General features: G+C 43.2%; 1 protein-coding gene across 4 annotated transcripts in view; it reads right to left on the bottom strand.

Moving 5' to 3' along the window:
- LOC135226192 (golgin subfamily A member 3-like) overlaps window positions 1-27119 on the bottom strand; it is a 107622-nt gene that overhangs the window by 24146 nt on the left and 56357 nt on the right. For all 4 annotated transcript variants that reach the window (XM_064265663.1, XM_064265716.1, XM_064265763.1 and 1 more), the window contains 2 exons: window positions 18713-18821; window positions 3816-8820 (listed from right to left, as the gene is read on the bottom strand). In XM_064265663.1, the coding sequence (XP_064121733.1) occupies window positions 3816-8820; window positions 18713-18821 (5114 nt within the window). The remainder of the gene's footprint in view (window positions 1-3815; window positions 8821-18712; window positions 18822-27119) is intronic.

Raw genomic sequence — 27119 nt, 5'->3', positions numbered from 1 at the left:
AAAATCCTGCTGTAAAAGCCCTTTGACAAAATGGATACTTGTTCCACAGCCCCTTTTTCCATCATCTTCTTCACTTCCTCTTGCAGAATAATGGCCTTCTCAGATTCCTGAGCATAAGCGAGGTGAGGTAATGGCTGTTCTTTCAGGGGTGCGGTTACCTCGATTGGAATCAAATACCCGACCCTGAGAACATCCACCACCCACTGCTCTGCTCCCAGTTCCTGCCACACCTTCCAGTGATTTGCCAGGCAACCCCCCACTGGTGTGGCCGAGTGATGAGAGGCGCCCATCCTATCTTCTTGAGCCTCTCCCTCTTCCCCTAATCCCCCTTCCTCTGTTGTTTCTATTGTGAAAGGGCCGATGAACTAACCTCTTTGGGGAAGAGGGACTTGTTGCTCTATTAGGGATGTTATGTCTCATTGTCTTCTTCCGAGGTATTTGCTGCTACCTTACCTCCATAGAGGTAGCTTGACTGTTAGACATTTTTCTAACTGCCTGCTGTACCAATCTATCGTTAATGTCCATCCTTCTTCTATCTATAGCCTCTTCCAGTATGACCTCTGGCAACAGCAATTGTGACTCTAAGATATCCCCATTCCTCATCGCTAACAGGGAATCTAAATCAACAGTGCGGCTTGGTCTAGCCAATGCTGCATCTCTCCTCATTAACAGGATATTTGCCCAAACATTGGCACTTAAATTTGTCAAGTACGCAATCGCTTTGGAACCTGATTGTAGTAATCTAATGAACAATGATTCATCCACTACCTTTCTTGTTACTTCTGAGGATGCAATCTTCGCCACTGCTGTTGACCAAAGATCTAACCAAGAAGCAGTCTGAAAGACAGAAGAAGCTGTTGCTTCTAACGTAGCAGCCTCTTGGTAAGTCATCGAAGGGCACTGCATTTTAACCTGAGCTAAGGTTAATCCAGGCCTTAACCTTACCACATTAGGGTTCACTTGCCTAGACAGCAAAGGGACCATCAGTGTCGTATATTTCCTTTGTTTCATCATTGGAGAAGGAATAAATTTAAATGATCTATTAGATCCTAAGGAATTACCTCTTCCTGCAATCCGTGCGTTTACGTGATGTAAAACAGTAGTCCGCATGACTTGAACAAGGCAATTCATAACCGACAACGTTGGTAATCCTTTTCAATCCAAATACCATGTCCAATCCCCGGAGGAAGCATACTGGACAGGTGTTTCCTGTTTTCCTCCCGTAAAGGTTATTGAATTGACGAATCAAATCAATCACCTCCGCCTACGAGGTTCAGAAAACCTTCTTTGGGTTTTCTCCTTCCTCCCGCTCTAACATTATCTAGTGCTCCGCCACAGGGTATGGTTATCTCACTCCTATCCTTTGGACAAACAAGCCAGGTAATTTTGTTGGCGGCCGTTTCTGCCCCTACGGGCCGCGGCCTCTTTGATCTTCTGATGGACCGCCGCCGGCTTCAATCCCGAATGAGCCCAACAGCGGAGAACCGAGGAACGCCTTCACTCTTTTCTCTTGCTCACGGATCTAGAGCGAGAACCTTGTCCCTTAGACCTCCAAGGAATTGAAGGCCCTCCTTTTGAAACTGAGCTAACTTCCTCTCTATCCATGATTGCTATCGTTTTCCAACAACCGTCGGAAGGAATTTGGCCGCGGTCTTTCATCCAGGCGGACCAACGCCTTCCACCAACGTATCAGACGAGGTTTTGCTAACTCTCTTATTCTTCGGTTTCTTTAATTTAATTGAGCCTTAATAGCGGAACCTGCGTTCTATTCCTTTGCTGCACTTTTCGCCCCCAACGTTTTGATTTTTGCCAGCGTCCATCGTAAGTCTTAGCTTACACTCTTTTGTAATCTGTACTGGTCAAACTCCGCATCTTGGCCGCTAAGTCCAATTCACCCGTCGCCTTCCTCCTCGCTCGTTTCGGACTCTTGCAAACCACTTTGTCTGCTTAGCTTTGCCGACTTACCAGCCACCCCTGACTAACTCGACTTTCTTGCTGACTAGGGACACGACAGTCCCCTTGGTGTGAAGATTGAAGAAGAATAATTTCACTCTTCTCCTGCTTAGACCCAAAGGAATCAGTCACGAAAATTCCCAAAATCCTCCAACGCTTGGACTGGCGACAACCGTGACGTCAAATCGAACTTTAGGCCGATTTTGTACGCCGAGCTAAGAGGAAGAAAAGACAAAGAACGAAGACGAATCACATGCCTTTTCTTTTTGTCTTTCCTAGCCAATTCTCCTTCTCTATATCCTGTAATTTTCTTCCATTACAGTGTGTACTGCCAAGTCAGAAAGCAGGTATTTGGATCCAGGAGCCAGCGAAGTTCAGGACCAACGAAGCAGTAAGTCTGTGACATTCATCCGCACCTTGCCCATTATCGGTGGTGTTGATGTATGTTTCGTTATGTTGTTGCAATGTCCACCAATCTTGTATGGAGAGACTGTGGCGGCTTCTGCTGGCATCCGCCAAGGTTATTTTCCGCCAAAAACTACACCCCACGTTCTGCATCGCCGTAAACATAGAACTTTTTGATGGCGTAGCCCGCCGGGCATTATTTACCCGATAAATTTGGCAAGCCAGGGGGGAATATTCAGCGCTGCTGGACTCTGCTGAGGAATCGTGACACCATATAAACCCTTCCAAGGTTTTGGTACGCCCTGGTAGGCCTAGGCGCCGCCCACGTACCTTCCATTTCCTATGCCGTGTTTGGGAGCCGGCAACTTTGGAACAAAAGATGGCGATGCTCCCCCCCGCCCTGCTGGGAACAACAAAGGAAGGGCATACATATTATTGCATAAAATTACCCAAAACCCCTCCTGAAGTTTTCCGATAAGCGAATCGCTAGGTAAGAAACCGAAGGGGTATTGGGACAAAATCAAAAGCTGGTGGCGGGGAAAACATATGGAGCAGTCATGGTTTATTGCCGATTACAAAAAGAAGCCGGCAAGGCCTTGGTTCATCCACCCAAAGATGGCATTCGACCTCCTTTTCCTTTTGTTACTGGCCCTTTATCTCATAAAACTTTTTCCACTGTTCCACCGACCAACCCCGACAAACAGAACACGGATTAGTAATTGTACATACTTTTTCCCTGCACCTACTACACGTTGGATGAGGATCCGCCAACACAGAAGTTAGGAATCTAGAAATCGGAAAGCCACTGATCCCGGGGCATTTCCTTTGTCTCCTCTTCGAAACGGCAGAAGATCCCGATGGTGAAGCGAAAATTTCCATCTTACCACTGATACACTCTTACCAATCACACTCTCACTGAGCACACTCAGAGAAAGAAAAAGTAATAAGAAAAATGAAAATGAAATGGATAAAAACGGGCAAACTGAAAACCGGCTTTAAATCAGATAGACAGTAAACACGTCCTATCAGATAGACAGTAAACACGTCCTATTTTAAAGGCGGTAGGAAAATAACTGGTGGGTCACAGGATGCCAAGGGCATTCTGGGTATACATGCCCCATGACCTGGTAGAGATGCCAATAGTCCCTGGATCTCACAAGATTAATTTTAATTCTACCAGTTTCCAGATTGGCGCTAGTAAATCCTAATGTTAAGACCGAAGGTTTGTTCCGTATATGAACAAATTATTTTTCTGTATGTATTGATGAATATCACTAAGAGTGATCTGACATTGGTTGATGCAGGTTCTTAAACAGCCAAACATAAAACTGCATATTTTACACTATATAGGATACCACCTGCTGACCTCTAGTAAAAGAGCATTAAAATCAAAAGAAAGTACATAAGACATATCAGTTATTTATACCTTATACTAAACAAATCTTTTAGGATCTTACCTGCACCTGAGCACTGAGTACCTCTGATGTTCTTCATTCATTAAGCTCTGGTGATTTTCTGCTTGAAGTTGAATCTCCTTTTCTGCTGACTTTCTTCCTTTCATGTGTTCCTTGAGCTTTCTAGTCAACAGTCGAACATTGGATTCGTACCGTCTGTGTTTCTCTTGAAACTCGGAAATTTTCGTTTCAGATTTGTCGAGTTCGTTCTGTTTTGAATCAAGAGATGATTCCAAGTCCTTTACTTTTTTCAGTAACTCATGAACTTCATCACTAACAACTTCCTTTGGGTTAACCACTTCTTTCTTTGCTGCACCAATACATTCTTTCACAGCCTGTAGTTCCTTTACTTTTTCTAAGAGAGACTGTACTTGCTGTTGGTGAGTATGCATAGGTATCATTTCTCCCCTATAAGCATGTAGGTCCTCCAACTTAACACTTGGGTTAGAACTACTACATTCACCCAACTGAAGCAAACTAATCTGGTTTTGGAGCTCACAAATCTGCTGTTCTTTACTTTGCAGGGCTTTGGAAGTTAAGTTAACCTGAGCTTGAAGGTCAGCCATAGTTTTATCAAACTGGGAACCATTAGCTATTGTTACTTTTGACATGTCACCTAAGAATCCAACACCTGTATGAGCACTACTAATTGCCGTGCTGCTGTCTAGAGGAGGCACTGAAAGCCTTTCTTGGCTGCTACTCAGCACCTGACTATCTGAAAAGCCAAGCTGTACAGCTGGTTGAGTGCTTGTATCACGCTCGGGTATGATATCACGCAAGCTCTCATACTTGACCATCCACTCATCTTTATCATTTTCTACTACCTTGAGTCGAGTCTGATATTGGGCAATTTCTTCCTTAGATTTGTGACAAATATCTTCCAAGGCAGTAATTTTAAGCTGTAAGTTTGTATTTACTTCATTCAAACTGCATATTTGTAAAGCCAGACCCTTCCCTTTCTGTTCCAATTCATAAATTACATGCTCCTTGTCTGTTAAAGATGCCTCCAAGGACAATACTTTCTCCTCTCCAGATTTCAATTTTGATTCTATCTCGGTACATTTAAGTTCAAAAGCCTGCAGGTCTTGACTGCTAACTTTGGATGATTCAAGTTCTTTGCACTTGGCTTTCATTGACTCAAACTCCTTCATTTTGGCTTTCATTAACAAACTCTCTTTTTTGGTATTTTTCATAGCAGCCTGTAGATTTTCTTTTTGTTTAGTCATTTCTTTAAGTTTCGTTTCTGTGTCCTGACATCTTGCCTGAAGTATATTAATTTCCTTTAGCAAATCCTTATTCCTCCCTTGCTTTTTACCTGAAGACTCCGCATGTTCCAGTTGACTCTTACTCTCCTTATTCTGATCTTCAAAAAGCAGTATTTTCTTCTTAAGCTGATCATTTTCTTCCAAAACATTTTTAACTTGGACTGAAGACTGGACCTTCTCTTGGTCAAGTTTCACAACAAGCAAATCTTTTTCTGCTATTATCTTGTTTGCATCAACTATGCCTTTTTCTTTCACCTGTAACAAGTTCTCTAATTCAGAAATCTTTACCTGATTTTCATTTTGTACTGATAACAACCTGTTTGTTATTTCATTATTTTCCTTCAACAAACCTTCCATGCTACTTTGTAAAACGTTTATCATTTCAGCACTATTTGCAGAACCCTGCTTAAAGCTATCAAATTCAGACACACACTCATTTAATCTAATTTCTAACTTGTCTTTCTCTTCCTTCTCAATCAATAATTCTCGACACACCTCAGCATGGTCACTTTTCAACTCTTCAGTTGCTTCCAGCAATCTTAAATTTTCTTCTTTTAGTTTCTTAAGTGCACAAGACATTTCCTGTGTTTTCTTTTCTAAATCTGACTTTTTATTTTCCATTCTTAACCTATCCTCTTCTTGAGATTTGAGTGCCTTCTCCATTTTCTTTTCAAGGTTTTGCTTCAATTTTCTTTCCTTCTGCACACTCTCTCTCAAATCAAACAACTCCCTATTTTGAGCTTTCTCATGTTCTGTGTAAGCTTCAGCTTCTTGCCTTAAAGCTATGTTGTCCTCCTTTAAAGCATCCCAGTTACGTCTTAATTCTGCATATGACTTTTCCATCAATGAGTTCTGTTCATTTATGACATAAAGTTCTTCATCCTTTTTAAGAATTGCTTCTCTATAGTTCTCAAGGCTTCCTTGCATATTTTGGATCTGCTCTTCTCTTAATCTCACAGCCTCATTTAAGCCTTTCTTTTCTATTTCCAATGTTTTCAGAGTGCGCAGGGCCTCAGTAAATTCTTTATTTATTCTTACCTTTTCATCTAGTAATTCTTTACTTTCTTTCTTCAGAGATTCAATCTCTTGTGCATATTTCTTTTCCTCAACTTTATCTTGCATTTTCAATTCAAGCAATTCATATTTTTTCTCTGTACTATCTTTCAACTGATTTAAATTTTCAACTTCTTTTTTGAAAACTTCCAGCTGCCTATCTTTTGCCGCTATGTCATGCTTCATTCTGTAAAAGTTAGAAGATAACTTTGTCATGTCTTCTCGAACTTTGATGATAGCATCATCAACTTCCCTCTTCTCATTGTTAGCTGCTACAAGTGAAACTTCAAGTTTAGATTTTTCTTCCTTCAAGGTACTGATCAGAATGACCTTCTGCTTCACATCATGCTGGGCATTGCTTAAAAGCAATTTGTTTTCACTGAGAGCCTGCTCAAGATTTAATATACGAGCATCTCTTTCTGCAAGTACTTCTTGATTCACTGCTTCCAAAGTTCTTAAATCCTTCAACTCTTTCTCATATTTTGAGATAAGTAAACATTTGTGTTTCAGGTCATCCTTCAGAGACTCTAGCTGCCTTTCCGCATCTGAAAGATCAAGACGAAGTGTATGAATCCGGTGTCGGTCTTGCTCTAGCCTTTGTCGCCTATCCTCCATCAGCTTTGTGTCATTACCCCGATCTCGTTCCATCTGTGAGACTAAAGCTTCACGTTCAGCCATATCAGCCTGCAAGGCTTCAAGATGTGCAACCAGGGAAGCTTTCTCCCTAACAGCCCGTGCCTGTCCATCTTCTGCTTCACGTGCAAGGGTTTGTACTTTCAGGTCAAGTGCCTCTTTTTCTGATGTAAGTTTGGCAACACTTGACCTAGCCTCTACCAATTCTTGTTGCAAGCTTGATCTTGCTGTCTGAGACAAGTGCAACTGTTCCTGATACCAGAGACTTGATTTCTGTGCAGCCTCTAATTCAGAAGAAAGTTTACACGAAACTGATTCTGCTTTGTGTTCAGCCTGAATATGTGTCTGACATTCCTCTTGTAGGAGGGTAACTCGGGACTTAAGCCCTTTTATTTCTGCCATCATAGAGCTGTCTTTTTCTTGTAATTGCATCACACACTGCTCTAAGTTTATATTCTTATCATGAGCAGCTGCAAGATCATCGGTTGTCTTTTCAAACTCTCTATTAATTTTTTCAAGCTCATCATTAGCTCTTTTTAGCTGTTTTTCCAAGTCCTTATTTGCATCTTCAAATTTTAGCAATCTTGCACTCATAGTAGATTCAGCTTCTTTTGCTCCTGCAGCTACACTTTTTGAAGTTTCAACCTCTTTCAGGGAATCAGTAACTTTTGCCTGGAGCTGACTCTTTTCATAAACTGAATTTTCTAGTTCTTGCTTTAACATTTCCAATTGGCCCTCTAAGTTGGCTCTTTGTTTCAAAACTTCAAAATACTGTTTCTGATTTGTTTCTGTTATTTTAGTATTCATTAATTCTAATTGCTGCTGGTACAGCTCTTTCTCTCTAACAGCATTTTGGACTTGTATGGACAGTCTATGCAATTGAATTTCTAAGTCTTCCTTTTGAGCATGTAAATCACGAATAATCTTCTCATAATCTACAGAAGGCACAGGCTTTGACACTTGGGATTTGGCATTTGTTTTATCAAGAAGTTTTTTATAATCCTCAGGAGGAATCACAGCATCAGACACTAATTTCTTAATTCTAATATACTCATCTTCATATCCACTAAGATCTGAAAGTGTTGAAAGGTTTGAAGAAGTATCTGAAAAATTGGAGGCAATTTCTAACCCTCCACCACTGGACTTATCAGAACGATTATCAGAAACATTAGAAACCGACTCCAAAGCTTGACGCATTTGCATAATTGCTACTGATAGTATAGGCTTACTTACAGGACCTCCACAATCACTTCGAGAGTCATTAAGACTCAATTTAGATGAAGATGTTACACTTCTTGTGGTGGGTGTCAGCTCAGAGCTATTCTTTGATACCACAGTACAATCACTGGCAACTGAAGAGCATGCCGATGACCCACTTGCCAAAGATGAATGCGAGAGATAAGGTTCCTTGCCCTTTTTATTTTTAAGTTTTTTGCGTTTCTTCATTCCTGAAGGAGGCTGCATACCTACTTGTGTCTGACCAATGTATGAGCATCTTTCAACAACAGTGGTAATAGAGCTAGCTGGATAAGGATGAACTTCCTTGTACACTTCTACAGGTCCATGATCGCTCATTCCAACAGGAACAGCAATCACCCTGCTAGCACTTAAGCCCTCCCTAGAGGAGGCCATTCTTCCAATTTGTATATCTGGATCACCACTGCTACCTTTCACATCTATTATATTTGTTTTGTTTCTGTTTATCTGAATGTGTGGCACAGAATTTGAGTCACATACCTTACCATTTCTGGAAATCTTATGTATATCAGGTTCAAGAACAGATGACAGTGAGCTCACTGGAATTTTGGTTCCATAAATTGTACTTCTAATACTGTTTTTCCCACTAATAGAGGAATTAAAAAGTACTGAGTCTGGGGTTGCATTACTTTCAGTAGCTTGTACAATGCTTTCAACGGTGGGATTTTTGTTACTAGCATTCCTTTCTTTTTCTGGAACACTGCCATTATAGATAAATGACAGGGAAGATTTCTTCTTTTCCATGTTACATACAACCTCGTCAATGACTTCCTGTGAGACAGGTGGGATCTTTAATGGACCTGAAAAGTAGGTTTCAATACTATGTTATAGTCAACAATCAAACAGCTATTTCAAATATTTCACATGCAAATGTTTTAAAGAATTTACAAATGAACATTTCAAATTTTTTGCAACCAAATGTTTCAAAATTTTGATAATATAGTACAGTGGTACCTCGAGATACAAAATTAATCCATTCTGAGGCGGCCTCCGTATCTTGGACTGCATTTTACATGTAAAATGGCTAATCTGTTCCAAGCCCTCCAAAAACACCCCAGTAAATTTCATAAAAAAGCTAAATTAACCTATAAACAATGAAATACTACAACAATTTGGACCATTCAATACCTAACTTAATACGTACTGCTAATATACCTGTAAATAAAGTGTACTATTAGTGTACCTGGTATACAAGAAATATGATATTGTTATGATACAATAAAGTTTTTTCATACTTTCCTGGCAGATATATATATAGCTGTATTTTCTGAAGTCCGACAGAATTTTAAAAACTTCCGACACACGCAGTGGTCGGCCAGGTGGTTAGTACCCATTCCCGCCGCTGGGAGGCGGGTATCAGGAACCATTCCCATTTTCTATTCATAATTTTTATTTCCACTGTCTCCTGAGGGGAGGTGGGTGGGTACTTGATTATATATATCTGCCAGGTAAGTATGAACAAACTTTATTGTATCATAACAATATCATTTTGTTCATGAAACTTACCTGTCAGATATATATATAGCTGAATCCCACCTTTGGAGGTGGGAAGGGACAGAAGAGAAGAATTTGGGAAACAAATGCATGCAGATGATTTACATCTTGGTTCCACCTGTTAGCATAGCTGACTTCGTGATTACTGTCACCAAAGTCTGCTTCTGCTTTACTAGAGTTGCCAGCGAGGTAGAGACCTATAAAGCTGGTGCACTCCAGATGATCTGTCAACGGGGGCGTGGCCACAATATGACTAGACCATAATTGACCATACCATGAGGGGCTAAAGAAGTTAAAAATAAAAATATATATATTTTAAAAATATATATATCACCACCTGACCAACCTAGCCAAAGTAAGGTGTGTTAACTAAGGCTTAAGAGTTAAGAAGTCGCCGTTGTCGGCGACTCAACAACTAAATTAAGAGCTCTTCCTAACCATTTTCTACAGGATAGGATGAGTGGTACTTCTTGCCCCCAAGATTGTGTCTGCAGACACGTATGGCCCTAGCGAGCAGCAGATCTCATATGCCATCTTCACATCTCGCAGGGAGTGTGAAGTGAACACAGAGTTGCTTCGCTAAAACATGGTACTCAGGATGTTGCTGAGTGCCATGCTCTGTTGAAATGCTTCCGAGGCCGCGCCCTCACCTCGTGAGCATTCAGATAAAAAGATTTCAAATCTTTGTGCATACACAATGAAGGAGCATTTTTGAAAGAACTCCTTAACACTAAAGCCAGGGTGTTCTTCGATATGGGCAAGTCTGGTCTTTTTCGGAACACTGCAGATTGCCCGAATGACTTCGACTTTCTTGAGTTTTATGTAGATAAAACTTGAGAGACCCGACAGGGCACAGGACTCTCTCTGGCTCCTGCCCACTAACTTGTGCCATCCTTGCTTCCAAGCTCCTGGCCCAAGGACAAAACGGGTTTCCATTCTTAGGCCACAACGGAAGGCTTAGAGAGCACACCGCCTTGTGTTCTCTAAAGCCAAAACTTGTGGCGATGGCTTAAAATTTCACTAACCCTCTTTGTCGTATCTAGGGTGGTTAGAAGAAGGCCTTCCTGATCACATGCAAGAAGTTAACAGGTAGGAGAGGTTCGAATGCTTTGACATCAAGAACTTCAGACTACGTCTAAGTTCCATATTGAAAGCTTCGATCTGGACATGCACAGTCAGTCAGTCTGTACTAAAGTCAGGTGACCGACCAGTTGACCAGTCAGACGAATCAAGGACAGCAAGGCTGTACCCTGAAGACCATAAGGCACTATTCTTCGCTGAAGGATGAGTGTCTGGACTGCCTGGGCGATTCAATCTAAGCAAACCTTGGGGGTGTATCAAAGCAACCCAACGTCATCAGCAAATCAACTCCTGACTCGAGCTTCTGGTGCCAGGAGAAAGGAGCGAGGAGCAAAAAGGCGATTCAGTCCCGAAGGAAGAATGCCTGACAGTCCAACCTCGTCTCATGTTACACGATCATCAGGGGTGTATAAACGCAACCGACTTCGTCAACAAGAAACTCAGGGCTACTATATGTCGCCTGATCTCGCACGAGTGTCTGACTCCGAGAAAACAGGTGAGACAAAAAGTAGATGGTGAGCGAGTTTCGAGATTCCACAGAACTCAAAGATCGTGAAGGGCTTTGTTGTTTGACAGACGCAAATCTCTGAGCCCAAAGGCAGTCAACAACATATTTGCGTATTCTTTAATAGTTGTGACTGCCAGCTTATCCCCTTCTTCAGACGGAAATGGAAGACGGTAATCTTATTCCTGTCAACATTTCGATAGTCTGAACGTAGTCAGACTCAGAGCGGAGAGGTTATAGGTACCTTTCGAGTTAGAGTAGACCGACTCTCTCGGAAAAGGTCCTTGGAAAGTGAACTAGGAAGTATGTGACCTCTGTGAATCCAGGATCCTGAAGGCCAACATGGGGCGATCAGCGTCATTGTCGCTCCCTGTGACGTCATAAATCCTCTTATTACATTTCCTAAGCGATTGAAAAAGGGGAAAAGAGACTAAACATTCCATCCCCGTTCAATATCTATAGGGATGGCGTTTAATGGGTAACCCCGATCCCGGGATCGAGAATAAGGGAGCAGAGAAGAAGAAGCCTCTTCGTCCTCAACATATCGAAGAGAAGAATGAAAGGGCGTCACTAAAGTCTACACAACTCTCAACTTACTTCTAAAGAAAGATTCCACTCGGAAGTGAATAGTTGCTGCCGTCGATCGAGACGATTCGTACGGACTTTTGCAATCCTGTAACGAACCTGAAGAGGATCGTTACATTCTACGCCTGTTGTTATAATAGGCTCTTTCTCGTAAACTCGAACAAGGACCGAGAGAAGATACTTCTTAAGATATGAGAGAGCTGTGGAATATCAGAGTTGATCTGGACCACTGGTTCCAAAAACTCGTTTCGAGGACTGGAGGGACTACCGAATCGCTTTTACTTCTTTCAGATTAAGATCCAGGACATCTGAAACCCTATCCAGATGTCCGGCACCTTCTTTCTATCACCTCAGGTGATAGACGCACTGAGAGATGTTCAGAATCATTCCTAGATCTTGAATAATATTTCAGTTTCCCGGTAGGAAAAAAAAACTGTGGTCTGAATTGCAGTCTATTCGGGAAACAAACTTCTTCAGGAAGGAAATGGTCCCCAGCAAGCTCATCCATCCCTCCCCGAGTATGCTTACTTCCCTAATAAGGCTGCGCTTTGCCTAAGCAGGAGAGCATATAAAAGTGCAATGTTGCGGTAGACTCGTAGTTCCATACCGTGCGGTAACGAGCACCGAAAGGATTAAGAGATAACTCTGTTGAACATAGTAAGGCAAAACGAATGCAAACGTTATTCATTCACGTAAGAAATCCCCTCAATCTTAGGCTAAAGTCCGTGATTGTAGGACAGAGATACAGTTAGTCAGTCATCCCGCAGGAGAGACGTAACCGTCAGCACAGAGATACGGTTAGTCAGTCAATCCCGCAGGAGAGAGAGACGTAACCTACAGCGCATGACAGCGCACGATCTGTTACTGGCTCGGTTGGACTGGAGGACAGACACAGCAGCAGCCAGCAGCTTACGAACGTCGTCTCTTAACTTTATGTCTGGGTTGCCAGCTACCCTATTCTACGAAGAAATAGGTCCGTTATTTTTTGAGCAGAAAGACTCTCAAGCTGGTATATTTAAGCGAAACAGAAAACGCTAAATATATAGATGCGTTTGTGTCGTCAGAACACTACCATACAACGGTAAAAGATAAATCGGAAACTCCTGGAAGGCTGCAGGGAGTAACGATTAAATGTCCTTAAATAGACAATAGACCTCTCGGTTGCCATCCGAAGAGGTAACTACAGCAAGCGTATATGACTTGAACCAACCAGAAGTAAAATAACGCAAGGTAAAATATGAAATTATATCACAATAAAGTTTGTTCATACTTACCTGGCAGACATATATATAGCTGAATTCGGAAATACAGCTACATACATATCTGACAGGCAAGTTTCATGAACAAAACTTAAGAGAATCGAAGCAGTCAGCTCAAGCTTCTTATGTTATTGGACATAAGCGTTCATTGACGTAGTCTACAAGTCTATTTCTTGTACGAGTCTGCGAATGACGAATGAGAGCTCTTCCGAATCTTGTCATTAAGAGCTTATTCGCTTACGCAATATCAAGTTAATGAGATGTTTGTCAATGAGAACTAACCCATTTACGGGACAAAGAGATATTTTGTCAATGAGGGGATACCCACTTACTTGACAAAACGATAGTACGTATATTGTCAATGGGGGAAAGTCACTGAATTGACAAAACGTAATCCAGGAAGTCGAGCATTTAATTTTTCCGATTCCCGTCTCAAACGAGGAAGGGGCAAGAATCCTGTTAAGAGACTGGCTTACGGCAGGTAGAACGACGATGTTCAATTCGGCAGCGTAGTCCCGACTAGAAACTAACAAAATCTATCATCTGAAAAACCCTTTCAGATGGGCTAAAAAGCTTGCAAAATTATCCTGGGAAGAGGAAGAAACTCTCCAACCAGCTTCCTCTCCCGTATCACAACTAATGCCTGCTAAAGCTTAAAATTTATTGGCAGTATGGCAAAGGAAGTCCTGTCTTGCGCTTTCCTGAAGAGCGTCCTTTTGATTAGTGCCTTTGCAAGAATCCTACTGAACGTTGCCGAGAGTCCTGACGTGCAGGACATCGAGCCTTTACATAACGCGTAACTGCCTTATCGCAAAGTCTTGACTGCGGTAGTGGCAACTTAAATTTATTGGCAGAATGGCAAAGGTTGCGGTAGAGCAAACGAGATCTTCCCTTGAGCTTTCCTTAACTCCATCCACCTATGCGAAAAGCAATATTAATTGACAGAGACCTCTTAAATTCACGAAACCCGATGTCTTGCTGGGTTTCGAAGAAGTTGTCTGTTCACTTTAAGCTTCCTCCGAAGCACTGCCTACTTCACATTCTTTGCAGGTGAGGTAGAAGGTATCACCGAAGGTAGAGGTAAAAATTCTTTAGGCCCAAATCTGAAACAAGAGCTTGAAGAGTTCAACAGAAACGTTCAGCCAGGCGACACACCTGGCGTGCGCTGGTGCACGCTGGCGGCGTCCACTGGCGCGCGCGCGGCGTCCCACTGGCGCGGCGGCTCTGGCGTCCACTGGAGCGCGCTTGGCGTCCACTGGCGCGCGCGCTCGGCGTCCCACTGGCGCGCGCTTGGCGTGCACCCGCGCGCGCCTGGAGTCCATCCGAGCGTCCCGTCCAAGTCGAGAGGGAACGCCTTCTTATTGTGACAGTAAAAAAGCTTGGGCGTCCGCTCTCAAAAGCTTCCTACTACTATGACTTCTTTTACGTATTTCTCGGTGGAAAGACGGACACGAGTTCAGGCGACGTTCGCCTTCTTACTTCTCACTGAAACGCATAACGAGAGAGAGAGGACGTGAAGCGTCCTCTTCTATAAAGCTTCTATTTAGAGGGCGCAAGTCCTTCCGAAAGCTCCAACCCCTGCACGGGGAGGACGCTTCGGAGGACGAGAAGCAATCTTTCAGGATTCGTGCACGCGCACGCACTTTGGCAGTCTGGGGATTTTCATCAGAAACTGCCGAAGGCACGCCAGATCGGTGGGGGTGGGGGTTCCTTGTAACCCTCCTTAGGCTTTCGACATGCTCCCTCCCCGGGTCCTGGGAGTCAAGCAGAGGTCCCAGCCTAGAGGCGAAACGAGGCCGATCTGACGCACCCTCCACTACACAAGGGGTATCACTGCACTTCTGCACTTCACTTTTACTCTCTAAAGCAAGCACTTTCGATTCTAAGTTACGAATCGAAAGAGTATCAGAGAAAGGGCAATTCCTCTACAGACACTGCTTAGGGCCCGAAGGCAACACTGCAGGGTTAGGAGTAACAATTACAGAAGTAGCACTTCACAGCAATGAAGGAGAGCGAGCACCTCTCGTAGACATATTCATAGCCCGTAGGCCATACTACAGGGTTAGGCAAAATAAAGTCTACAGGAAGGTTAGCAGGTTCACTACCCTGACTTTTGTTACTGATTAATTGCGTACATACGAATCATACGTCTTCCTTACGGAATTAGACATGTTTACTGATTTAATTGCGTACATACGATCATACGTCTTCCTTACGGAATAGAACAAAAGTCTTCACACTCCTTACATAACAAATCTCAACAAAGAAGCAAGACCCATACCCCTCGTACATACCAAGTGTGGATCTACCGAAGCTTTCGGTAGCCACACCCTATCTTTGCAGACAACCCCGTCTGAAACTAGCCTAACTAGATTCAGATATTTTATGCAAAAATGAATCAAATTCAAATCAATTTAAGATAGCGTATGCCTAGCCACAAATCCAAGTAAATAAATCAAAAGACAATTAGGATACTTAGCGGCAATGAAGTTTCCAAAATCCTAAGACGGAGGTACTGAAAACAGGTGTTTTCAGCACTGGCGACAGAAAAATTATGAATAGAAAATGGGAATGGTTCCTGATACCCGCCTCCCAGCGGCGGGAATGGGTACTAACCACCTGGCCGACCACTGTGTGTGTCGGAAGTTTTTAAAATTCTGTCGGACTTCAGAAAATACAGCTATATATATATATCTGACAGGTAAGTTTCATGAACAAAACTGTATGTACATACGTACGTATGTAGAGATTACCTTTCGAGTGAGGCTATCTCCAAAAGTGGCGACAGAGGAGGAGGACAAACGGCAGATACGTACGTACACTTAACTTTACGAAACATAAAAAAATGTAAGGAAAACATAAACTAAACTTTACGAAACACATAAACAAAACTGTAACACTCAACTTTACAAAAAACTTAATAACAATTTTTTTTTTCTTTTTTTGATTTTTAAATTTTTTTTTATACAAAATTTCAACTTCTTCACCATTTTCAACTTTCTGTTTTTTAGTAGTATCACTTGGTTCTTCCTTTTTGCTTACTACTCCTACTAAAGGTCTCTTTAAAAAATAACGATCCAAGGAAGCTTGCTTCTGCCTACTTTTGACAATGCTCCTGAAACGACTCAGGCAAACGTCATTGAACTATGCAAGCATACGACCTGTGTAAGCCTTTTCGGGGTGTCTTTTCTACGAATGATTGTACCTTAGGAAAAGCAGCTAGAACATCCTTAATTTCTGCCATTGTCATAGAGTCGTCGTCGTCCTCCTCGCCGCTGCTAGAGAACTCCTCTTGAACGACGTTATGTTGCATGGCCTCCAACTCCTTCAGGTCATCCGTCGTAAGCTCCTCTTGGTGCTCCTCGAGAAGGTCATTGATGTCGTCCTCGTCGACGACCAGCCCCATGGACTTGCCAAGTCCAACGATCTCGTCAAGATGGTTGCGAAACCGTTTCGGGATCGTCAACTGTTTCTGAATCTGCAGCACCAGCTTCGCCCACGTCGAATCCCTCGAAGTCTCGGGCGGATACGGCATCAGGCCAGAGTTTCCTCCACGAGGAATTCAAGGTTCGCCTCGAAACCTCCTGCCAAGCTTGGTCAATGAGTTGGATGCATAGTATTACGATATCGAAATGTTCCTTCCAAAATTCACGCAAGGTGAGGTTTGTGGCATCGGTGATGTCGAAACATCTCTTTTTAAAGATTTTTCTTATACAGCTTCTTGAAGTTTCATATCACTTGCTGGTCCATGGGCTAGAGGAGAGGGGTGGTGTTAGGCAGAAGATAAAGAACCTTGATGAAGGAATACTCAGCTAGGATATCTTCCTCGAGGCCAGGAGGGTGAGCAGGGGCATTGTCCAACACCAGCAGGCATTTCAGAGGGAGGCGCTTCTCTTCCAAGAATTTTTTCACTATCGGGCCGAAACACAGATTTACCCACTCGGTAAATTAGCCCTCCACATCACTGGAAGCTTCTCCTTACGCATTTTGTGGACATTGAAGGCCCGAGGAGTCTCGGAACGATAGACAAGTAGGGGCTTACTGGCGTTGGAACAAAGTGTGAGCGTAAGCCTGTCTTTCATAGGCTTATGCCCGGGTAGCTTCTTCTCTTCCTGCGTGATGTACGTCCGACGAGGCATTTTTTCCAAAAAAGGCCAGTCTCATCACAGTTGAAGACTTGCTGAGAACTGTAGCCTTCCTTGATCATCATCTCGTCGAATGTCTTTTTAAAGGCTTCGGCCGCTTTCGTGTCCGAGCTGGCTGCTTCCCCATGCCGCACCACTGAATGGATGCCAATCCGTTTACGGAATTTCTCGAACCACCCATGGGAAGCCTTGAAGTCTGGGGTTGGCGTTGATGTCCCTTCTCCTCCGTCGTCTTCGGCCTGGGCAATCAGATCGCCGAAAATAGCGCTGGCCTTGTGGCAGATTGCCGTCTCCGTTATCGTATCGCCAGCGATTTCTTTGTCTTTTATCCAGACAAGAAGAAGCCTTTCCATTTCATCGTGCACATGGGTCCTCTTGCTGGACAAAATAGTGACGCCCTTGGAAGGTGTAGCTGCTTTGATGACATCCTTCTGCTTAAGGATAGTGCCTATTGCAGACGGATTTTGGCCATATTCCTTGGCGATCACACTGAATCGCATACCAGCTTCATACTTCTTGATAATCTCCATCTTCGTCTCCAAAGAGAACATCCTCTTCTTTCCGTGAATTTCAACTTTCTTGGGACCCATGACTACGTATATACTGTACGTAATTATGTTATGTAGTACGTATACGTATGTAGTAAAGTTCTCACACAACACGATAAAGTATACTACAACAAAATCACTAACGAATTTACGTTAATAAACGAAATCGTTAGAACGAACGAATACCGCGTGTGTACGATACAGATGATATACCGTGCAGTGGCCAAAGAAGCCCACCGCTACGTAGATGCATCATGTGAGGGATGCTGACCAATAGGAGAGAAGGATCTCATGGCAGTGACTAGCATCAGGAACCAATGGGAGAGCGGGAGGATGGTGGCGAGTCTACTCAGTTGGTGGCGTGCTAGTTTCAAAATTGTTATCAGTGGTCCGGGCGAATCTTGGACTTTACAGCAACAAACTTTCGTATCTTGAACAATTTTCATATGTAGAGCAGTAAAATTTTTCGTATTTGCTTTCGTATCTTGAGTTTTTCGTAAGTTGAGCCTTTCGTATCACGAGGTACCACTGTATAACAATTTTATATATAAAAGAAACGAAATTACAGTCTTGTGTTGTAATTTCACTCTTATAAAAAAAGTCAAGTTACTAATATTGTAGTACTTTATAAATGACATTTAAAAAGTCAGACCAATATTCCACATTCACTGTCATTCAGTTGTTCCAATTTCATTATCTTCATTAAGCCTGTTAAGTATATTTTGTATACAGATTTGTAATCACTGTATTCTTTTTGGAAAGGTTGGCTCAAATAATAGCACTGTAATAACGTCTTCATGATACTACTTCATTGTATGGTGGTATAGATAAGTACTCAATCTCACCAATGAATTTCTGACATAGGCATCTTTATGCACACTTACTTGTGCTGAGACCCCACTGACGTGAAAGTTTTTAGCAAAATAGTTTGTCTACACCACTGTCCCATTTAAAAGTAATATTATTAATCATTTAAATAAAAAAAAATTATCAAATCACGCTGATCAAAAGGTCTTTTTTAATACCATTCCTTTACCATAACTAATTAATTTGAAAAAGTAATTAGGGTAATTTACCTATCAATGTCTCAGTGAGGGCCAAAGCTGAAGAAGCTTGACTAAGAGCTTTTAGTGCATCATATCTCTCATCAATCTGGCTTTTATTTCCTGCACTCAGTCTTTCCGCCTGAAAGTAATTTGCATAAAATTATTGTTAAAAGTGTTAAATAACTTAAAGCACAGTTCAATATGGCTCCTAATATATAACTATAAATCTACAATTCACCCAAAATAAAAACAAACAGTGATCAATATCAAACAGTAACACACACAATGCCAAAACCAACCACACTGATGTCTGTTAAGACTACAATAAGAACCATTCGGCAAGAGTGACTTTGCATACATTCAGAGGTTTAGCAAACCTCATGACATGAGTAAGCAATACCTACCCTGCACAAAAGTTAGTATTGTAATATTTTCCTAATGTAGGAAAGTGTATGAATAAATTATATATACTATATACAGTACTGTAAACAAAATATGTATATACTCAAAAAAACAAAGAACCACATATACAGTACAACATACTTCACACAAAAGTTTCCTAAATCTGTGCATTAGATGCTCATATCCCAAACTATAAAAATGAACAGTAAACAGAAAGAAAATGTAAGAATGTATAATAAAAAAAAAAGGCAAATGACTTGGCTGCAAATTGTCTGGCACATTCCCTTTCAACATATAATCAAGGTTGTTTAAGGCAAACATATAAAGTTATGAAGAATAAGGTAATCAAAGGTTATTTGAAGCAAATGTGTAAAGATATTTAGAATAAGGTACTCTGCTTCAGTTATTCAATCAGTCAGTCAGTCGGAGGTGCCATTTTAGTGTACAAAACAGAGGAAACAACAAACTCAAAACCTATCGGATAAATTGATATACAGTAACTATCATAACCTTGAAACTAAGCATTCTTACAGTACAGATTAACTTGACTAACCCAAAAAACAAAACAAATTAAAGGAGTAAAATAGGATATTGTTATGATACAATAAAGTTTGTTCATACTTACCTGGCAGATATATATATAGCTGTATTTTCTGAAGTCTGACAGAATTTATAAAACTTCCGACACACGCAGTGGTCGGCCAGGTGGTTAGTACCCATTCCCGCCGCTGGGAGGCGGGTATCAGGAACCATTCCCATTTTCTATTCATAATTTTTATTTCCACTGTCTCCTGAGTGGATGTGGTTTGGTACTTGCATTATATATATCTTGCCAGGTAAGTATGAACAAAATGAATGTTCTTATAAATGAGTTTTTAGTGTATCCTTACCGACATAAGAGCCGTGATTTCCACGAGCTTCAGGAATACTAAATTCAAATTAGCGCGGTCTGTCGTCGGCCAACACTGGTGGTGATGACGTCATCTCCCTCCACTCGCGGGAGAACCAGGTACAACTGCCCAGGTGAATCCAATTCTTTCTGCCCGTCCGTCCACCCCTAGGGGAAGGAGGGTGGGTATAATCATAATTGTTCGGTAAGTATACAATAAAACTTCATTTTATAATGAAAATTTCATTTTATTGTAGTGTCTTACCGAACAATTATAGAGCTGATTACACATTTATGGGAAGGTGGGATTCGATGGACCACTAGTATTTTTTAAATGGTTACATTTATTGCAATACCAGTAACACTCAAGGTGTCTGTTGTACCTTACCTTGTAAGAGAGCTACAGCAGACTGTTACTGCCTCTGGTCGGTGCTCTTCTTACTATTGTAGAGGAATTGGAATTTGCCCAAAGTTAGCCTCTACAGGAGTGGAATCCTTCCGTAGTTCAAGCGAGTCAAGGCTGACTGACGGAGGATAGTAACAACAAAGATTGCCCTTGCCCTGGGCTAAGACCAGAAATTCAATCATACAAAACATTTGTCACAACACCAGATTTAAAAACATATATACCCAACCATTGTAAAATCTGACCTAACAGACTGGTGAGTATCCCAGGTACTCAGTACCCCCAGCTTCCCTTGAACTCGACAACCTATTCAAGGTGAAAAGTTAGCATAGAGGTGACGACCCCTGTGCCGTTTCTCCCAACACCATGCCAGAAACCGCCACCGGACCTAACGTTTTACAATTCTCGAAAACCGTTTCTATCTCTTTGAGATAATGGACTCGCAAAAAACCGAATTCGATCTCCAGAACGTGCTCTGAAGAATCGAAGCTAAAGATAAATTCTTTCTGATGCTAAAGAATTTGTTGCCACTGCTCTAACCTCGTGAGCTTTAACTCTCAGAACGGAAAGATTGTCGTTCTCGGACTGCGAGTGAGCTTCCCTGATAAGCTCTCTAATAAAGAACGATATAGCATTCTTAGAAAGAGGACGAGAGGGATTTTGAACCGAGGTCCAGAGCTTAGAAGATTGTCCTCTGATACCCTTAGTGGCAAACAGATACTGCTTAATAGCCCTGACTGGACATAAGAGCCTTTCTTCCTCCTCATGTCCAACCAAATCAGATAAGTTCCTTACCACAAAACTCCTCGGCCAAGGATTAGAAGGATCTCATTTTTGGCTAGAAAGGTCAAAGATACCGAAAATACAGCATTGCCTTGAGAGAACCGACTCTTTGTCATAGCGTGCAATTCGCTGACACGCCTTAGCAGAAGCTAGTGCAAATCAAGAAAGAGTGGGCCCTTCTTAGTCCCAAGTTCCTAGAGGAAGCCGACTTCAAAGGCTCAAACGGAGGTGGCCCCATGAGGACCTTAAGCACCACATCTAAGTTCCAAGCCACTGTATCTTGCGGGAGCTTAGTGGTTTCGAAAGACCTAATGAGGTCCGACAGATCTGAATTGGAGGAAATATCCAAACCTCGATGTCGAAAAACCGAAGAGAGCATGGCTCTATATCCTCTGATCGTCGAAGGAGCCAGTTTTCTTAGAGTTTCCTAAGCAAATAGAAGAAAATCTGCTATTTCTGTTAAGAGGTCGCAGAAGTAGAGACTTTAGCACTTCTACACCACTCTCTGAAGATTCCCACTTCCTTGATAGAGTTTGTTAGAAGACTCTCTCCTACAACGAGCGATAGCTTCTGCAGCTCTTCTTGAAAATCCTTTCGCTCTGACAAGATTCCGGACAGTCTGAACCCTGTCAGAGCTAGAGCGGACAAGTTTTGGTGGAACCTCTTGAAGTGAGGTTGTTTGAGAAGCCACTTCTCTGGAGGAAGAAGTCTGGGGAAGTCTACTAACAACTGGAGAAGGTCCGGGAACCACTCTTTCCTGGGCCAAAAGGGAGCGATTAACGTTAGCGTTTACATTGCTGTGCGACATGAACTTGTTCAGCACCTCTCTTATTAGACCGAGGAGGGAATGCATAAGCTTCCAGACCCGACCAATCCAACAGCATTGCGGTCCACCGACCAAGCTAGAGGATCTGGGACTGGAGAACAAAAGAGAGGAAGACGGTTGTTCCTCGATGTCGCGACAGGCTATTGACGGTCGTCCCCAAAGGCGCCAAAGTTTCTGACAAATCTTGTTGTCCAAAGTCACTCCAGAGGTAACACTTGCTGTTGACGACTTAACTCGTCCGCCAGGACGTTCATCTTTTCCCGGAACAATCTCGGGACTAGCTGGAAACCTTCGCTTCGTTTTTGACGCCACAGGAGGAGATCCTTGGCTACTTCGTACAGAGAGAAAGACTGAGTCCCCCCTGTTTCCGCACACGTACGAGAGAGCCGTGGAGTTGTCGGAATGCACTGCCACTACTCGGCCTTCTACTAAGCTCCGAAACTGTCTGAGCCCTAAGAAAATTGCTAACAGTTCCTTTACATTTATGTGGAACTTTCTTCTCCTTCTCCGACCAAGCTCCTGAAGTCCGTTGATTTCCCAGTAGGGCTCCCCAACCTGTGTCCGATGCGTCGGAAAAGAACTGTAGGTTCGGGAGGATGGGTCGTAAATCTAACCATTCTTCCAACCTTGCTCGAGAGAGCCACCACCTTAGGTCCTCTTTTATTTGATCTGTGACAGGAAAGGTAATCGAGTCTGGTTGTGTCTTCCTGCACCAAGAGGCTCTCAGGAAAAAACTGCAGAGGTCTCATGTGCAGTCTTCCCAACGTCACAAATTTCTCCACTGACGTCAATTTGCCCAGGAGCCTCATCCACTGATTGGCAGAACTTACCTTTTTGTCCAAGAACTCCTGAACTGTCTCCAGACCAGCCTTGAACCCTCTTCGGGGACAGAAAAGCCCGAAAAACTTGAGCATTCAGAATCATCCCCAAAATAAAGGATGCTCTGAGATGGAACCAACTGGGACTTCGTTTGTTGACCAGAATTCCTAACTTTCTGGCAAGATCCAGAGTTGTTCCAAGGTCCTTCATGCACCGACTCTCTGATTCCGACCGGAGAAGCCAATCGTCCAGATAGAGGGAGATTCTTACTCCTAATATGTGTTAGCCAGCTTCCTATCGGGGATAGAACCCTGGTGAAAACTTGAGGAGCGGTCGCTAGTCCGAAGCAAAGCGCCCGAAATTGAAACACCTTGCCTTCGAACATGAACCTCAGGTACTTCCGAGATTCGCGATGTATCGGAATGTGAAAATAAGCGTCTTGCATGTCCAGAGAGACCATCCAATCCCCCTGTCTGATGGACTTCCAGAACCGACCGAGTGGTCTCCATATGAAATTTTGTTTTATGGACATGCAAGTTCAGGGCGCTCACATCCAAAACCGGCCTCCAGCCCCCTGATGACTTGGGAACTACAAAAAGGCGATTGTAAAAGCCTGGAGGAAAATCCCCTTCTATCTGTTCTATCGCTTCTTTGAGAACAAGCGCTTCCACTTCTGCGGCTAGCGCCAGAAATTTGTCTGAGCCCGGAGAGTATGCCTGGAATGGAATTGGGCACAGGTGAGAGCGAGGGAGGTGAAACGAGAGGAATACGATAGCCGAACTTGAGTACTGCACTACCCAGGCTTCTGCTCCTCTGTTTTCCCATTCCTCCCAAAACAGAGCCAGCCTGGCTCCCACTGGTGCATGAAGAACCGAGCTTTCATTTGGAAGGTTTGTTAACCTTGGCCGAGGCCTTAGACTGAGGTCTGCAAATTCGATTTCGGCCGAAAGAAGCGCTTGGGTTTTCTCCCTCGAAAAGGCGCTTGGGCCAGAGGAGAAACCGAAGGAACAGTCTCCACAGGAGCTCTTTAGGTCTCTTAGTAGACTGTGCCAGTAAATCCGAAGTAGATTTCTTATCTAGCGCAGACGAAATTGACAACACTACATCGTCTGGAAAGAGGTTATCTTTCACAAAAGGAGCAAACAAGAGAGCAGACTTCTGTTGGGACGTAACCCTTTTAGAAGCAAAGGAGCACCAAAGTTGCCTTTTCTTAAGGGTACCAAAGGCGATGAGCGAAGTTAACTCATCACATCCATTCCCTAATGGATTTGTCCGCACAGGACAGAACACCAATCCAATCCTCCGCTGAAAACTCCTGGGAAAGAGAAGGACAGTCTTTTCGATTTTTTTTTCTTGCCCGCTAAAGCGCCAATAGTCCAATCAAGGAAGCTAAAGACTTCCAAAAGTTTAAATTGATTCTTTACAACGTGGTCCAACTCAGGCGCTGTAAAGAAAACTTTCGCCGCGGCGAAAGCAGATCTTCTAGAGGAGTCGATTAAACTGGAGAAGTCTCCCTGGGAGGAGGCAGAAACTCCCAGAGAAGGAGCTTCCCAGTTACATAAAACCTATACCTTCTTACGAAGCAAACTTAGAGGGAGGGTAAGCAAAAAGAGCCTTCCCTAAGTCTCTTTTCATAGACATCCATTTCTCCGTCTCTTTCAACGAATGTCTAACCGCTTTAGATAGAACAAGTTTTGGGAGGAGAGGGTCTGAAGTTTCCTCCTCATCAAAAAAGTCGAAGTTGGGGAGCGCGGAGCCGCTTTCTCAAAATAATCTGGATAGATACCAGAAGAAATCTAAGGAGACGTGAATAACACGGAGAGGTGATGTGAATCCTCCTCCTCTACTTCTTCTTCATTCTCCGATACCGCCGAAGAAGTAGACGGAACTACAACCGGATCTGAAGGTTTCGAACCACCCTTGGACTCATTCATCCAGTTGGTTAACATCTCTAACTGCTTGCGCAAAGGCGCCAGAGACGAATCAAAACAGTTAACGAAGGCTTGGAAGAGCCTAAATGTCAGCAGGAGGCGGAAAAAAACTATTTGCGCCTCGCTCGGAGCCGCCGAAATTCGAGGCGAAACAGGCGCATCAGGCGTAACAGACGAAAAAGCGCCTAAAGAAACACCCTTAGAACTGCTAGCTACAGCGCTAAAACCACAATCTCTACTAGTAGATGGAGCCGAAAAAAGGCACAGATTGAGGCGACGAACGAGCCGCTAACGGCCGCGCGCAACCCTACTCTCAGGCTCCTTATACCGCTTGACTGGAGGAGGCGAAGAATCGGCGCCTGAACGCCTCTTTAAGGGACGAAACGGGCGAATCTCGCCAAGAGCGCCGCGCGACCCGGAGGAGAACGAATCGCTTGAATCATTCGAAAGGCGTCTGACCGCAACACCTTTCCAACGCTTAACCGAGCCCTGTTGAGGCGCAACAGGCTCAACAAGAGAGGCGCCTGTCTGTGGCAAATCCCGATCGACTCCCTTGGACTTCCGGTATGTCTTCTCCCCGGTGCGGGGGAGCTGGACAGTGACCTTTGTCTAGGAGACGTGTCAGGACAGACAGACGCACCCTCAACTACAACTCTACCTTTGAGGCCGCTTTCTCCAAAAACGTCTTAACTGAATTACCAAGTTGCAAAAACCGTATTCGCTAGTACCGAAAATTTCTGATCTAACCTCGATTCCAGACTGGCAATGGTGTCGGAAGAAACACACGGGAAGCCGGAGAAGTGGGATTAGTAGGAGGAATAGGAGGTGTAGTTAAAGGAGACATAACAATTTGAGGAGAACAGAAGGAACAGATGCATCGCAAGACGAAGCAGAGCTAAGTCTACTTTCCCTAAGCGCTGCTTTTCTAATTCTGTCTTTAGCTAATTTCTCCGAGTTATGAACTAAAAAACTTCCATTGAGAATCAGGTCCAATCACTACACTCGTACATGTTCGATCTGCTGAATCAAACCGTCCCCTACACTTAACCACATTTAGTGTGAGAATCATACTCTAACTTGGATAATCTAGTTTTACATCCTGAGATGCAAAACCTAACTCCCGACGGACTAGAATCCGACATGGCAACGCCTAAATAAAAAGCAAAATAACAACAACGCCAAAAAAGAGTACTTCACCAATTCCGAAGATCAATTCCACCAGAAAAAAAAGCGAAGCAAAGTCATCCAACCGCACCGACCACCGATGTTCACCGGACGCCGGCAGGAAAAGAATTGGATTCACCTGGGCAGTTGTACCTGGTTCTCCCGCGAGTGGAGGGAGATGACGTCATCACCACCAGTGTTGGCGACGCCGACGCGCTAAATTTGAATTTAGTATCCTGCCGCTCGTGGAAATCACGGCTCTATAATTGTTCGGTAAGACACTACAATAAAACTTTATTGTATCATAACAATATCATTTTGTTCATGAAACTTACCTGTCAGATATATATATAGCTGAATCCCACCTTTGGAGGTGGGAAGGGACAGAATAGAAGGATTTTGGGAAACAAATGCATGCAGATGATTTACATCTTGGTTCCACCTGTTAGCATAGCTGACTTCGTGATTACTGTCACCAAGTCTGCTTCTGCTTTACTAGAGTTGCCAGCGAGGTAGAGACCTATAAAGCTGGTGCCACTAGATGATCTGTCAACGGGGGCGTGACCACAATGTGACTAGACCATATTGACCATACCATGAGGGCTAAGAAGTAAAATAAATATATATATATATAATATATATATCACCACCTGACCAACCTAGCCAAAGTTAAGGTGTGTTAACTAAGGCTTAAGAGTTAAGAAGTCGCCGTTGTCGGCAACTCAACAACTAAATTAAGAGTTCTTCCTAACCATTTTCTACAGGATAGGATGAGTGGTACTTCTTGCCCCCAAGATTGTGTCTGCAGACACGTATGGCCCTAGCGAGCAGCAAGATCTCATATGCCATCTTCACATCTCGCAGGGAGTGTGAAGTGAACACAGGAGTTGCTTCGCTAAAACATGGTACTCAGGATGTTGCTGAGTGCCATGCTCTGTTGAAATGCTTCCAAGGCCGCGCCCTCACCTCGTGAGCATTCAGATAAAAAGATTTCAAATCTTTGTGCAAACACAATGAAGGAGCATTTTTGAAAGAACTCCTTAACACTAAAGCCAGGGTGTTCTTCGATATGGGCAAGTCTGGTCTTTTTCGGAACACTGCAGATTGCCCGAATGACTTCGACTTTCTTGAGTTTTATGTAGATAAAACTTGAGAGACCCGACAGGGCACAGGACTCTCTCTGGCTCCTGCCCACTAACTTGTGCCATCCTTGCTTC

Source organism: Macrobrachium nipponense, chromosome 11, assembly GCF_015104395.2.
Source record: "Macrobrachium nipponense isolate FS-2020 chromosome 11, ASM1510439v2, whole genome shotgun sequence".
NCBI lineage: Eukaryota > Metazoa > Arthropoda > Malacostraca > Decapoda > Palaemonidae > Macrobrachium > Macrobrachium nipponense.
Note: the sequence above shows the minus strand (reverse complement) of the source record. Positions and strands in the feature narration are given on the sequence as shown.